The sequence below is a fragment of the Cryptosporidium ubiquitum genome, assembly GCF_001865345.1.
Source record: "Cryptosporidium ubiquitum isolate 39726 chromosome Unknown contig_20, whole genome shotgun sequence".
In the NCBI taxonomy this organism is placed as follows: Eukaryota; Apicomplexa; class Conoidasida; order Eucoccidiorida; family Cryptosporidiidae; genus Cryptosporidium; species Cryptosporidium ubiquitum.
The window spans coordinates 349533-363056 of NW_021639828.1; the positions used below are offsets into that span (position 1 = coordinate 349533).

The window sequence follows — 13524 nt, forward strand, 5'->3', positions numbered from 1 at the left end:
TACTTTTCATTCTTAAGTTGAAAAAATAATATAATACTTCCTTTTATAAGATGGTAAAAATACTGTAGTTTTTTTAATATAATTACAATAGAATAGTGTAATAATAGTAGCGTGACAGTGAGATTAATATTATTGCATTAATGCATAAAATACAAATATGGATATTCTCATTTTGCGAATATTAAACTCTTGTTTGCCATAACGCAGCTTTCATTTCCCGTTCCTTCTAGACTTTACTCTCTGCTTATGTTAAAATAAACAGAAATAAGTAATCAGTTTATTATAAACGAAGAAACTCAAAAGTAATTTGTAAATAGAAACATCTTATTACTTACATTATGATGATAATTGAGGTAAATAATTGTGACATCTCACTGGTCCAAGTTTTCGGAATTAGTTTCTTCTTTTGGATTTTCACTTGCATTACAACACATCGAAGTTATCGAGAAACCATCCTGATGCGATGCTTCAATAGCCTCGGGCTTTATTGGAACAATATCCTTTGGCATACTGAGTGGAGCAGCACCTAAAACTGCCATTGGAATACATTGTTGAACTGGATAAGTGACAATAGGTGTCTGATCCATTGGACCTAATGTATCAACATTCACAACCTCTTTAGATTCAAGTCCTCTAATTAGGTTCTGAGCTCCAGAAGGAAGTGACTCAATATCAACAACTCCAGCAGCAGCCTCACAACCACATAGCGAGATCTGGTGTGGCGCCAAGTTAACTTGTTGAGGAGCACCAGTTACCAAATTATATACAGCTTGTTGTTGCAACATAAAGAATTCTTGAGTATACATTTCTTGAGTTTGAATCGTAGGTGTAAGAATCCATTGGTTTTGTAGGTATGTCATCATTAATGGATTTCCTGGAGACATTGGTAATGGATCCCATAATTGTCTTTGCAGATTCATTTGTCTCTCAAAGCTCTGCATGCGTTCTAAACTCGGTTCCTGATTGGAATCTATTCCATCCATTGCCTCACGATATGGTGTAATCATTCTATCTATTTCCATCTCACCTACCAAAATTCTTCTTTCTTCTAACAAGTCTGCATTAACTCTCATCCACATTGCATGGAAATCTGCCTGTGATAATTCTGCAGGGTTCATTAAATGAACATCCATTTCTCTTTCTCTCTTCCCGAATTCAACATCAACTGGTACAGGTTTAATAATGTCTTCATAAACAAAGTAAGGAACTTCTCTAACACATTCTACCTCATATACTTCCTCAGTCATCTTAAACTTCGGGACTACTCGCTTTCTTACTGGAATAGGAACAAAGTGATCACGGAATTCCAAAACTGGAACATGTACTGGAACAACAAAGGGTTTTGGGACCATATATGGCACAGGGAGTTCAATCAAAGATGGAACAGCATCTCCCACTGCTACTCTTGTAATATTAACAACAGTATTCTCATCAATCTCAACAGGGTTTGGAGGGAAAATTGGGAGTGATTCAGGAGCATTAATAAAAGGTTTTTCTGGTTCCTCAACATATGTTACTTTTTCCACAATCTTTTCAACCGTCTTATACTCCACAACGGGCTTTGTCACAACCTTTTCAACAATTTCTTCTTTTGGAACGTACTTCACATTGTACCTTACAACAGGATCCTCAATGATTTTTTCCACTGTTTTAATTACCGGAACCTCCACAACCTTCTCTCTAAATTCAGGAACTATACGTGGAACTGTTCTCACTACTTCCTTAACTTCAACATCTGGTACTACTGTTTCTACCAACTTAACTAAAGGTATTTCTGCCTCGGCTGCGCCACTTGTCGAGCTATCTTCTGGGATCTGTAGTGATGGAACCACATATCGCTGCTCATGAACTTCTTCTTCAGCAAAGCGAGCATGGTGCTCACGTCCAGAGGTCTGATCTGAACGCTCATTACTCATCTTAATTCTATTATTCCCTTGTCCTCTTATATCTCTTATTCTCTCCTATTATTTTTTTAATACATGTATTAGACACAGACATAATGAATTTCCATATAGCACACAAACTCTACGTCATACTTTATTAAATTGTTGATCCCAATTATCTCACAATTAAATAATAAACGCTTTACCGCCATGTCTTGTATAAGATCTTTAAAATTATTTCGAAAACAACTAATTTAGAACTTCTAAACTCAATAAATGTTTGTTGCTTCTAGATAGTTGTTCGTTATTTCTGAAATTGTTATAATGAGTTTCATTGTCCTCCCTATCTTTTTCTTATTTTTCCTATTATGAAATTCCTATCCCCGGCTTTAACTAAGGGTTACTACAGAAAAGAATTTGAGAACTGTCAGATTTATAATTTAAGTAAATTGTAAATCTTTTCTAATTTACATAGTTAAATTTGTGCACAACTCCCACAGAACAAGAAAAAATCCACCAACCTTTATTTGTTAAAGAAGTAATTTGTTCTTTTTTCGTAACCATGTGTTTGTTAAACTACGAGCAGAAATTAATCAAAAATACATATCATTGTTAATATTGAAAATCTAACTTGAATTTAAAATGTTTATTTAAAAAGACTTTTTTTTTCAAATGCATGTAATTTTCCCTGCAAACAATCTTGCATGTGGGATGCCGCTATTTTAAAAGTTTAAAATAGAACAATTTATTACTCATGAATAAAATAAACTACGAAAGAAATGCCATAATAACAGCAAATGTGTTTCTCGTGTAAATACTAAAAATTTGTTTAATCGAAATCATTCATAATTTAGAAAGTTGCATTTCTATTAGTGATCTATAAGTTGCAATGTACATTAATAATTAACATAAAAATATAGTTGAGGTTAGACAAGACGCGAAGAACTGTAATAGCATGTGCGTACGTATATATTACAATCAAGGTAATATATTGATGTATAATTAATATATATAGTGTATTGAATAGAACAATAGATGTGATAAATCTGTTTAAAAAAATCAAAAAATATTAGCGGTTATTGAAATAGGAGAAAAGTTAAACAATAAGTTTTAAGGTTCGAATTAAAGATCGTGTGTGAAGAGAAGCAACTAGGGGGAAATTGCAGCTTTATATTAAATTTGGTAATCATTATATTTGTAAAAAAAAATAAGAATCAACAATAATATAAAATAAAGATGTCAGGAAAGAATAATAATGGAGGAAATACAGATAGAGATTCAGATTTGGGATCGAACGAATACCAATCTACAAAAAAAGTTGAAAGTAACATAGTCGAAGTACCAGAGTTGCATTTCCACGAGAAATATTCGGCTATAGATATTCCTGTAGTACAGGAGAAGATTAGATACGAAACAAAAGAGGTTATTCAAGAAAGGGAAGTACATGTAGTGAAGCCAGTTGTGAAAGAGAAAATAGTTGAAGTTCCAAAATATAAAGTTGTAGAGAAGGTCGTTGAGGTTCCCCAGGTTATTGTTCAAGAAAAGTTGATTGAGGTTGAAAGAGTAGAAGTTACTACTAAAAGCCGAAATCCATCAAGGCCAATAAGCCCGGTGGAAAAGAAACAATTAGACATTGTTACACAATATCGTCAAGTTCCAAAACCTGTAGAAGTTCCTATTGCGTTTTACTCGGCGATTCCAGTCCCTATTTTGATAGATAGAGCAGTTCCTGTTCCAATGGAGTTACAAATCATTCAAGATATATTATGTCCAAAGATTGAAGCAATCTATAAGGACATTCCTATTCCAGTTCCAGTTAAGAGAACCATTGAAAAGCCAGTACCAATTGGTCTATATGATCAACCAGAACTTCTCCAGAAATACTTACATGATCCAAATGAGCCATTACCAAATCCTGTCGCAACCTTAGAACACATGGCTCAGCAAGCATCTATGGCTGCTGCATTAAACCAACAAAACATGATGCAAATGATGCAACAACAGAACAGTGTACAAGAGCCTCAAGAGTAAACATAATTTGTTGTATTTCTACTTTTACTACCGAAATTAAGGCAAATGAAAAAAAAAATCGAGGAATAAGCTACCAAAAACTTGTTTTATTTAATATTTAGTTAATCATTAATTATATGCTAATATAAGTAAATGCTTGTTTGTCAAAGCTTTATGTATATTTGTATGAAAATAGGTATTTCTAAGTTATAAATGACACATATATATCATTTTTTAGAAAAGTACTCCTTAATTAGATCTTTGATATATTTCATAATATCTTGAGCCTTCTTTAATGTAGGTGATTCTACATATATTCTCGCGACCTCCTCTGTGCCGGATGGTCTTATAAAAGCTCTGGAGTAATTATCATTCAAATTTGAAATATAATTGTCAATGCCTTTTTGTATTGCCTTGGGTTCAACCAAAAACTTCTCTGTTTCTTTGTCGCAGATTAGAGTTTCTAGATCACATCTCTTTAAATAAACTTTATCTTGTATGACTTTTAAGTCATCATAAAGGCACATTGAAAATTTGCAACCAAATCGAGCTTGGACGAATTCTCTTGCAATTTCAAATGCAAGCATGTCCGAGATTGCATCCCCAATTACTGGATTAAACAAATTCAAGAAATAAATCAGTAACTTGTATGAATTATTATTTATTCCAATAACTGAAATTTTCTCAACCCAAGATTTTAATTTTTCCTGCTTGTGAATTACAGTCCCATGGCCATTTGCTTCAAAGTATATTGCAATGTCATATTCTTCTGCTTTTCTGTGGAGGTGTTTAACTCCTGTAGGAACACAGTTCATAGAAAATCTGAAATATTTGGGATTTAATGTGCTGAGTAAGCTATTGAGATACTTTGTGCTAGCTCCATTAGCATATGCAGTTTGAACCACTCCTATACTCAAAGTGGGAGTTATGTATGTTTCGTCCTTAAATCCTCTTATAGATTGATTTAATAAGGTAACGATCACAAGGGCATAACATGCAGAAATTCTATCTCCATCAATAAGAAAAATACCTGATTTTTTATCAGTATCATGAAAATGATCAGGTGCAAAGTAGACTAATCTATCAGCATCTCCATCGAAGGCTGCTACATAGTCAACACTCTCGGAATCATAATCTTGGTGAGAATAAAATCCAACAGGAGGGAGTATATTCTTTTGAATATGTTCTGCTCCGCAGCCATCGTTTAGTTTTTCGGGTTCATCTCTGTTAATCACTTTTAGACTCACACCAGCATAAGATAGAATCTCGGAAATTTTGTTAACATGGTATTTTCCTACACCATTTGCAACATCTATAACCAGGGCTCCTTTATCATTTATTTTGTAATTCTCAACATTATCCGGTTTTGCTCTGAAAAAGCGATGGCTATTCTGAACAAATATGAATGAGTGATCATCACTTTGAATTAAATCTACTAATTGTTTAAAGTAATATTCATGATAAGCAAAGTATAGCTCAAAAAGTGACGAGACAATGTCGCTCTTATTTAGCTTGTTACAGTTTTCTAATTTTTCTATCAAATTTTCTAGAACCAAATCTTTTCTAAGCTCAGTTGGAACTTTGTCCATGATTAACCCATTTGCAAATGCTACCATAAAATGTAGTTGTGGAGTCGTTGTGAACCCAAAATTTAAAAATTTGGAGATTTTAAATTCTGATGCCACTCTTTCAATAGATTCAAGGATACACTTTGAAGATGGTCTTGTGTCATAACCTACTATTAGTTTTGCTTTTGAAAGTTCTATATTATTTAGCTCATCACTATTTAGCCCCAACTTCTCCTTGAAATAATGGGTTAAAACCTTCACTGAACTGCTCCCGTCCTCATGGTTTACCACATTAAAGCAAATTTGCTCAAACTCTTTGTTTAGCATACTCCCTGTAACATCCACAATCTTTACCCCATTATCTTGAATTGGATTGTGGGATGCCGTTATCATAACTCCCACCCAATTTTGCTCTAGAATACTTCTTAAACATGCGATCAACGAACAAATCATAGCCACTTGTTCTGCCCTACATGGGTTTTCATAATAATCCATTCTAAATCCAGCTGTTCCATATATTAATGGCCCTAAACTTTGTAATTTACCATATTTTTCAGTCAGAATTCTCGTCACTCTTTCTTCAAATTCACTCATTTAAAAACAGTTTTCTAATCTTCTTTTCTCTCTAATCAGAGATCAAGCTGTTTATACTAAATTTTATATTTTTCCTACTTCTGCTGAATTTATTGTTTCAATTCTCATAAATAAAATGACGTGTAAATTGAATTGACTCGTAACCCCTCAGTCTCCCCCCCCTCAATGCGCACACAAATACCGGCATTAAACTACAGTAAACGCATGCAAAATCTTTGTGGACATAATTACATGTATTTCATTAAAAAAAGCTTGAGGGGAATTCGTGGTTATTAAAAGTTGGAAGGTTTTTAATATTGAAAAGTACTCGAACTAATTTGATTTTTTGAAGCAACCTTTATATATTATAAGATTATAGCCCAGATTATTTCAGGTTAAACTCATAATCATTCATCTTGTTTTTATTATTATTATTTGGGTTTGTTCAAAACAGCAATAAAAAACAATGGAAGATGAATCTGCGCAGCAAGCCATAATTGAGGAACCTATAGAAGAAACTAGCGAAATAAAGTGTACAGAAGAAATCAACAATTTGGAATTAACTGAGAATTATGCAGAATCTGTTGATCGTTTCCAGAAAGGCCAAGGAACAGGTGAACTGGTAAATTCGAAGACTCTTAGCCAAGAAAACAAAATCTTAAATGCAATGGAAAATAACACAATTAACGGAGAAATATACGTTAATGTAAAAAATGAAGATGTAAGTTTAAAATACTTTAGGGAAATAAATCTGATAAATGGCCTTTTAAGCTATTAATTTAATGAAAACTATTTAACTTAAAATGACATTTTAGGGTGTTTATAGAGAAAAAGTTGACCCAAGAAATTTTTATGAAATGATAAGTTATGGGTTGTACAGATCAAATGGAATAGAAAAAGACTACCCAATTGATTTATGTTTAGATATTGAGGAAGATATTGACAATATATTGCCATTTCTACAAAAATCAATAATTAACAAAAGAATTAGATGAAAGATAATAACCATGTTGGTAATGATGATTTACATATTAACTAATTTCAAAATATAATATAATGGTTTGAGTTCTTCAATCGTTTTCTTTGAAGACTCAAAATTATCACAGTTGAATCTGTTTTTTCCAAAGTGCTTTTTAATTGAAATTACTGCATTTTTTTGAATTGTATTATCAGCAGACTCCGAAAGAAGCATATTACAAGCCATCTTAAGTTTTGAACTAGACTTATGGCATTCAATAATTTCATTCAAAATATAGTATAGAGAAATTTCTTGGTATTGCCACGCAGATAATATGGAATTTGCATCAATAGGGAAATCATTGCATGAAATACCTTCTGGATCTAAAAGAACTTTGAGTTTTGGGTATTTGATAATTAACTGACCGCAAAGCTTAATCAGGAAGAAGCTTGAATCATCTTGGCCAGATTTGGATAATAAAAGTGAAATTTGCGTTATAACAAATATAAGACGGTAAAGATAACTCGAATTAGAGCTTGAAAATATACTTGTATTCAAAATAATGGTAGGTAAATCTTTATCTTGAAAAGCAATTCCCATTTCGTTTAAATAACTTGAATTAATATTTTTGGGAGAGTTGAGAATGCTTTTCATTTTAATGTGTTCTTTTTCGAGTCTTAAAACAAGGTATCTCAAAATCCAAGAATTGTCTTCAAGCTGTTGCTCATTAAGTTGGTTTCCTCTTTGAAGTAAAGAAAAACAACATTTAAGTACTGCTACGAAGCTTTTCCATTTTAGAGTATCGCTCTTATAAAGTTTCTTTTTGATAAGTTCAATAAGTTCAGATCTGATCTTTGGGTTTATTCTGTTACTATAATGAGATATTCCTAGATAAACGTGTTCAAGTTCATCCAAATCTAACAGTAAAACCTTTGAGTAAAATGCGAAAAGATGCTTTAAGATTTGTTCCTCTCTTTCAATAAGTATCTCAACCTTTACTCTAGTGGCACTTGTTTTTTGAATTTCATCAATGAGTTCCTTGCTAATGGTATTAGTGTTTGGGCCAAAAATCCTTCTAAACTCACTCTTTGATTCCTCAATTCTGTGCCAAGGAGTATATTTGGTAAAGGGCAATAGAACCCATTTCGAAAGAGTGAACAGACTTACGGAATTCTTTTTACTTTTTCTATTAAATAAAACCTCGTGAATTATATTGACTGCTTCTACTCCAGTTTCAAGAGATGTATCGTTGGTTAATACGTTTGTTAGTCCTTCACTACAGTAAGAAAGACAAGAACTAGTTTGAAGATCCTTATCATCCCCCGACATTAAAAATAGTATAATAATTCTCAGTAATATAATATGGTGATTGAAGTGATATGTTGCATCCAGCAAGTCCAACGTCGATCTTAAAATTGCGGATTTACTTTTGGTTATTATGGTACTAATTTTGCCACCAAATCCAAGTACTTTTTTTAGTAAAAGGCACGTTCTCTTATAAATATTAAGAATTTTCCTCTCAAAAGAGTGGATCCTTTGAGTTTCTTTACTAAGAATAACTTTACCACTAGTCGATTCTGAACCTGTACCTTCTAAGTCTATTATTTGGTTTGAAATCTTATAGCCAGGAACAAGATCCTTCACAACTAACACAAGAGAAATAACACTGAGTTCGATTGGGAAATTAATCGCATTATTATCCAAATTATTACCTTTCATCTCCTTTTTACTTGAATTCCAATTCCGTTCACAATATTCCAAAAGTAATACCAACAGCTCTATGTTTTTTTCTGGATCAGACATTACCATATCGCAAATTCTTGCAATATCCCTCGGTCTCTTTATTGAAATCTTTATTTCCCCATTATAGTTATTATCTTCGTAATTAACTTTGTTACTCTGCCTATTTTTCTTTAGCTTCATAGATTCCTTCTTTTTTATCTCTTTTAAACGCCTCAATTCGGTCTTTGAAAAAATTTGTTTATTTTCCCCGTTTTTGTCTGTATTTTCTCCCTCTAAATCTTGCCTGGCCTTCTTTTTTATAACATTTGCAGGGATATGCCATCCCTTTCTCTTGTTATCTAAAACAGGTAATCCTGTCAGATTGTCTGCATTGTCCGACCATTTTGCAAACTGAGTGATTCTTCTAGCTTTCTCATATTTCTCTTCAATCTCCATGCTTACCTAGCACTACCAACTTCAGAACTAACAAAAAAAGACTTATTTTCGAAACCTAATATGGCCCTTTGTGAATTTAAATTAATAATCTCACAACTATTAACCAAGAGCTCAATTAAATCACGTTTTGCCAGAACAAAAAAAGTTAGAAGAAATTTAATTTTTTTAGAAAATCAATGTGTAAACCTATTTGATTAAACTTTTGCTCAGCCTTTTTCTTCTAGTAAATTTAAATTTATGTCACTTAACTATTTTTATTTGCTTAAAAAGGCGCGTCCACTCAGAGAGTATAATATGGTATTTTCTTATTAAAAAACAATTTGCGCCAATATTTTTTATTGCTTTTGAAAAATGTGCAATAAATAACTCAAAACGTAAGTTTTCAAAATAACAATTAAGAATATGAAATTATAGAATTTTCATGATTTTTGAATTATTGTACTGCCATTCGAGTAACCTTTCTTGGGCAAGAAGACTAGGGGGGGTTTTACTACTAAATCCACTGTTTCCAACAACAAGATATGCCTTTTGTTCTTTATGGCTCCCACTGTGGAAATAAAAATTTAGAAAACTACTTTTATGCATGCATGCATGCATGCATGCAGTTTTACAAACTTAATATTTAGTACTAGGGTCTTCTTTTTAAAATTTTGCAATGAGAATGGAAACCCAAATTCTATTAATTGTTGAATCAAAGTTAATTAAGAACTCGTACCAAAGTAAAATCATAAAACCAAACAAAAATAGAAAATAATCAAAAGCATTACGTAGTATTTTGACTAATTTAGTGAACTCCTCTCCCAAGTACTCTCTTACATCACTCTAAAAATCATGAATTATAAATAACAATGGAAAATAATACGTCCAACTATATTTGATTGAATATCCTGTATTTGGGTTTTTCACTCGGAATATTTACAGTAAATATCTTTTTGCAAACTAAAAAGATAAATTATTGAATGACGAAATAGTCCTTTCTTAGTTAATCATGTAATTCAAGAACTCATTCCAATCCACAACCCCATCCCCATTTGTATCAGCAGCCTTAATAATACCATCCCAGTCTTTGTGAGCAAGAAGTTTCTGATCGCCACTACAAAGCACTTTTTCAAATTCATCCACGGACAGCTTTCCATCTCCATCAATGTCCATCTTATTGAATGCCGCTTTAATAGCACCAAGTTCACTATCTCTCCACTCATAGCAGGCTGCCAAAAATTCAGTATAACTAATAAATCCAGTATCATCAACGTCCATTGACTGAACAATTCGATTAATATCCCACTGCGGAACTCCAGCTGACTGCAGACCTGAAACAAGTTCTTCAGGTGTAAGAACTCCGTTTCCATCTTGGTCTAGTAGTTTGAATGTCTTTGTGATCTGCTTAATTTGAGGGCCAGTTACGTTTAACTGATGTGCCATCATATTCACCAATGCATGTTTTAGCTGATTTTGTTTCATATAACTCTTTAAGTTATGAAGTAGCCTATTGTTAATACAAATTGGTTCATTATTGGACTTTGAATATCTGAACCAAGGATGTGAAAGTACTTCTCTTGCTGTTGGCCTTTGAGCAGGATCTTTTTGAAGCATTAACTGCAGTAAATTGATTCCTTCTGGAGTAATATGTACACAATCTTCATCATACTTTGGCTCAGTGTTTAAAACATTATTTCGCACCTCTTTTATGCTCTTTCCTGTGAATGGAAGAGTTCCTGCTAAAAGAAAATACATTACAACTCCTGCACTCCAAACATCACACTCGGTTGTAATATCACGTAAAAAGACTTCTGGCGCCATATACAAAACGGTACCAGCTGCATGACTACTATGGTCATCAACCGATTTGAAAATTTCTGCTAATCCAAAATCAATAATTTTAATTGAAGAATGATGTGACTTCTCTTGCATTAAGATATTTTCTGGCTTTAAGTCTTTGTGTACAATGTTCCTTGAGTGAAAATATGCCAAAGCTCCCATTATCTGCCTCATTACATGTGCTACATATCTTTCACTAAGTCTAAAACCTTTAGATACTGCTTCATGTATACGCTCAAAAAGTTCTCCTCCTCCACAATTCTCCATGATAATGTACATATTTTCATTGTCTTCGTACACCTCAAAAATTTTAATAATGTTTGGATGATCTAAACTTTTCAAAACTGCGACTTCTGCCTCTATTTGCTCCAGGGTCATATTTGAGAGAGACCTATTAATCATCTTGCATACTCTTGTTAATCCACTACAACGTTCTTTAACCAAAAAAACTTTTCCAAAAGATCCCTCTCCAATTTTCTTATCAAAGCTAAATATACTTTCTATATCGTCAGCTCTTTTCAAAGAAGTCCTACGAACAAATTGGTCACGGGTAACCAGAATTGATTTCTCTGGGTAGTACTTTTCTCTTATACTATTTAATAAATGCCAAAAGAATTTTGCAAATTGCTCAAAATTTAAATAACCTTTCTTCGCTACATCATACTTACCAAATATGGTTTTAAGCATTTTATCATCTATTGGAGGAAGTTCTAAATTTATTGCTAATCTCTCAAGCAAACGCCTTGTTTCTGCATAATTAAGTCTGCCTTTTTTTTCTTCATCAAACTGAACAAATGAAGACTTGGCACTCTGTAGAAATGCACTCTTGCTTGACAAAGCCATTGCTAAACGAGTTCGAATGGCCTCTAAATTACTTTGTTCCTGCTCCTGGTACTGATACTGGGAATCTGTGCCATAATCATAGTACTGTGACTGGTTAGGACTTTCATACTGTTCTGTATCAGCGTACTCTACGTACTTATCATATTCATTTTCCATATATCCGTCATCTGTGTATTCATTATTCATTTTCTTATCTCTACTTTAATTATTTGCAATTTCCGTAGCTATTTTCTTTATTTAAATATATATATATATTCTTACATAGAAAATGGGCTTTATATGACTTTTCCTAGCTTGCCTCTAACCCAAGCCCGTTTTAACCAAATACGGAAATTTGTCTTTTATATATAAATAATTAATTAATGAGCAATTTAGCACCTTTTTTAACAATTACGTAATAATTTCCGCTTTCAAACCGTAATGTTATTCGAGTTTCTTGAGTCAATGACTAAGCAACATGAGCCAAATACCAGAAGTATACGTACAATTCTATCTCTGCATTTCTAGGTATTAAAAACTTATCTAAACCTCTAATCACATATACATATATTATATATGTATATATGATTTTTTTATTTTTTTTTATAACAGCTTTTATTTTTTTTGTTTGGCTTGCTATTTTTTACTTTTTTTTGCTTGCACTTATTACATGCAATTTTTCCTTATTTTTCGACACCTTCCCGCCTAACCCTGCCAAACCTTCGGAAAATATATGTTACCGCCTAAAAAAAGACCAAGAGGGGAAGGTTGTTTTTAAAAAATAAAGGATCTTTTTGTATATATCGATTTTTCCCATTGATTCTGAGGGAATCAGTTTGGTTAAGTTTATTAGTAAAGCACATCCAATGTTGGGATATATTTGGTTAATGAAACCAGAATGTCCCCTAACTCGCCAAGGCAGAATTTGTCTAACTTAAGTTTGGTGGCTTTATTCATCTGCCATTTTGGAACGATTAGATCATCCGAATAAAATGAAAATTCCCAATTGCTTGTACTCAAACTTTTGACACTTTTACCTGCAAATTTCAAGTCCGCATAATCAATGGAATTCAGGGGGTATTAACCTGCCAAGCAATGCAGACTTAAATAATAAGAGTCAGTCTGCATTAAGAGAAATGGTGGATAGTTGTCCGGAGGGCATTCTCGTTTTCGAGAGTGGGTTTTTCTTACGAAACCGTTGCCTTCCGTTTTTAGAATTTCTATTTTGAGTGAGTTTGTTTTAAGAGACTAAATCTATGTAGTTTGCTTGTCTAGGTAATAGGATGATATAACAAGGAAAAATCAGGTAAGGAAGAGTAAACGTTGAACAGTAAAAAAAATATGAATTGAAATATATGATTTAAGAATCTTTTTATAGAAACTTCGAAAACAACGACCCCTTTTTTAAGTCTCAGATGTACTGATTAAATATTCATATTTTAATCATTTACGTATACCTCTTGTTAACTACACTATTATTTTAATATATAATTTATACAAGAATAAATACCAATACATAATTCTATTTGCGTATAAAATTTACATTTACGTTGATAGGCCAATACATTAACTTAATTGTAAAATATAAATTATACTTAACAAAAACCTCAGGTTATTTTTCAATACTTCCCTCCTTTTTATTATTACTGTTATATATATTTATATATATGTATATATATAAATATACATATTCAGCTATTTAACTTTTTTCAAG

At 32.4% G+C, this 13524-nt stretch overlaps 6 protein-coding genes across 6 annotated transcripts; 2 read left to right on the forward strand and 4 right to left on the reverse strand.

The window, feature by feature from the left end:
- Window positions 1-371: 371 nt before the first annotated feature.
- Window positions 372-1916, reverse strand: cubi_01490 (articulin family protein; the record flags this gene model as incomplete). Its single annotated transcript, XM_029018502.1, has 1 exon — window positions 372-1916. The coding sequence occupies one exon, from the start codon at window positions 1914-1916 to the stop codon at window positions 372-374; it is 1545 nt and encodes a 514-aa protein (XP_028873729.1).
- Window positions 1917-3119: 1203 nt separating this feature from the next.
- On the forward strand, window positions 3120-3914 carry cubi_01491 (articulin; the record flags this gene model as incomplete). Its single annotated transcript, XM_029018503.1, has 1 exon — window positions 3120-3914. The coding sequence occupies one exon, from the start codon at window positions 3120-3122 to the stop codon at window positions 3912-3914; it is 795 nt and encodes a 264-aa protein (XP_028873730.1).
- Window positions 3915-4120: 206 nt separating this feature from the next.
- On the reverse strand, window positions 4121-6055 carry cubi_01492 (phosphoacetyl glucosamine mutase; the record flags this gene model as incomplete). Its single annotated transcript, XM_029018504.1, has 1 exon — window positions 4121-6055. The coding sequence occupies one exon, from the start codon at window positions 6053-6055 to the stop codon at window positions 4121-4123; it is 1935 nt and encodes a 644-aa protein (XP_028873731.1).
- Window positions 6056-6500: 445 nt separating this feature from the next.
- On the forward strand, window positions 6501-7029 carry cubi_01493 (uncharacterized protein; the record flags this gene model as incomplete). The annotated part of the gene is made up of 2 exons (XM_029018505.1): window positions 6501-6755; window positions 6850-7029. 2 exons carry the CDS (start codon window positions 6501-6503, stop codon window positions 7027-7029), a joined length of 435 nt encoding a protein of 144 aa, XP_028873732.1.
- A 29-nt stretch (window positions 7030-7058) lies between these two features.
- Window positions 7059-9170, reverse strand: cubi_01494 (uncharacterized protein; the record flags this gene model as incomplete). Its single annotated transcript, XM_029018506.1, has 1 exon — window positions 7059-9170. The coding sequence occupies one exon, from the start codon at window positions 9168-9170 to the stop codon at window positions 7059-7061; it is 2112 nt and encodes a 703-aa protein (XP_028873733.1).
- Window positions 9171-10148: 978 nt separating this feature from the next.
- cubi_01495 (uncharacterized protein) lies at window positions 10149-12017 on the reverse strand (the record flags this gene model as incomplete). The annotated part of the gene is made up of 1 exon (XM_029018507.1): window positions 10149-12017. The coding sequence occupies one exon, from the start codon at window positions 12015-12017 to the stop codon at window positions 10149-10151; it is 1869 nt and encodes a 622-aa protein (XP_028873734.1).
- Between the last annotated feature and the right edge of the window lie 1507 nt (window positions 12018-13524).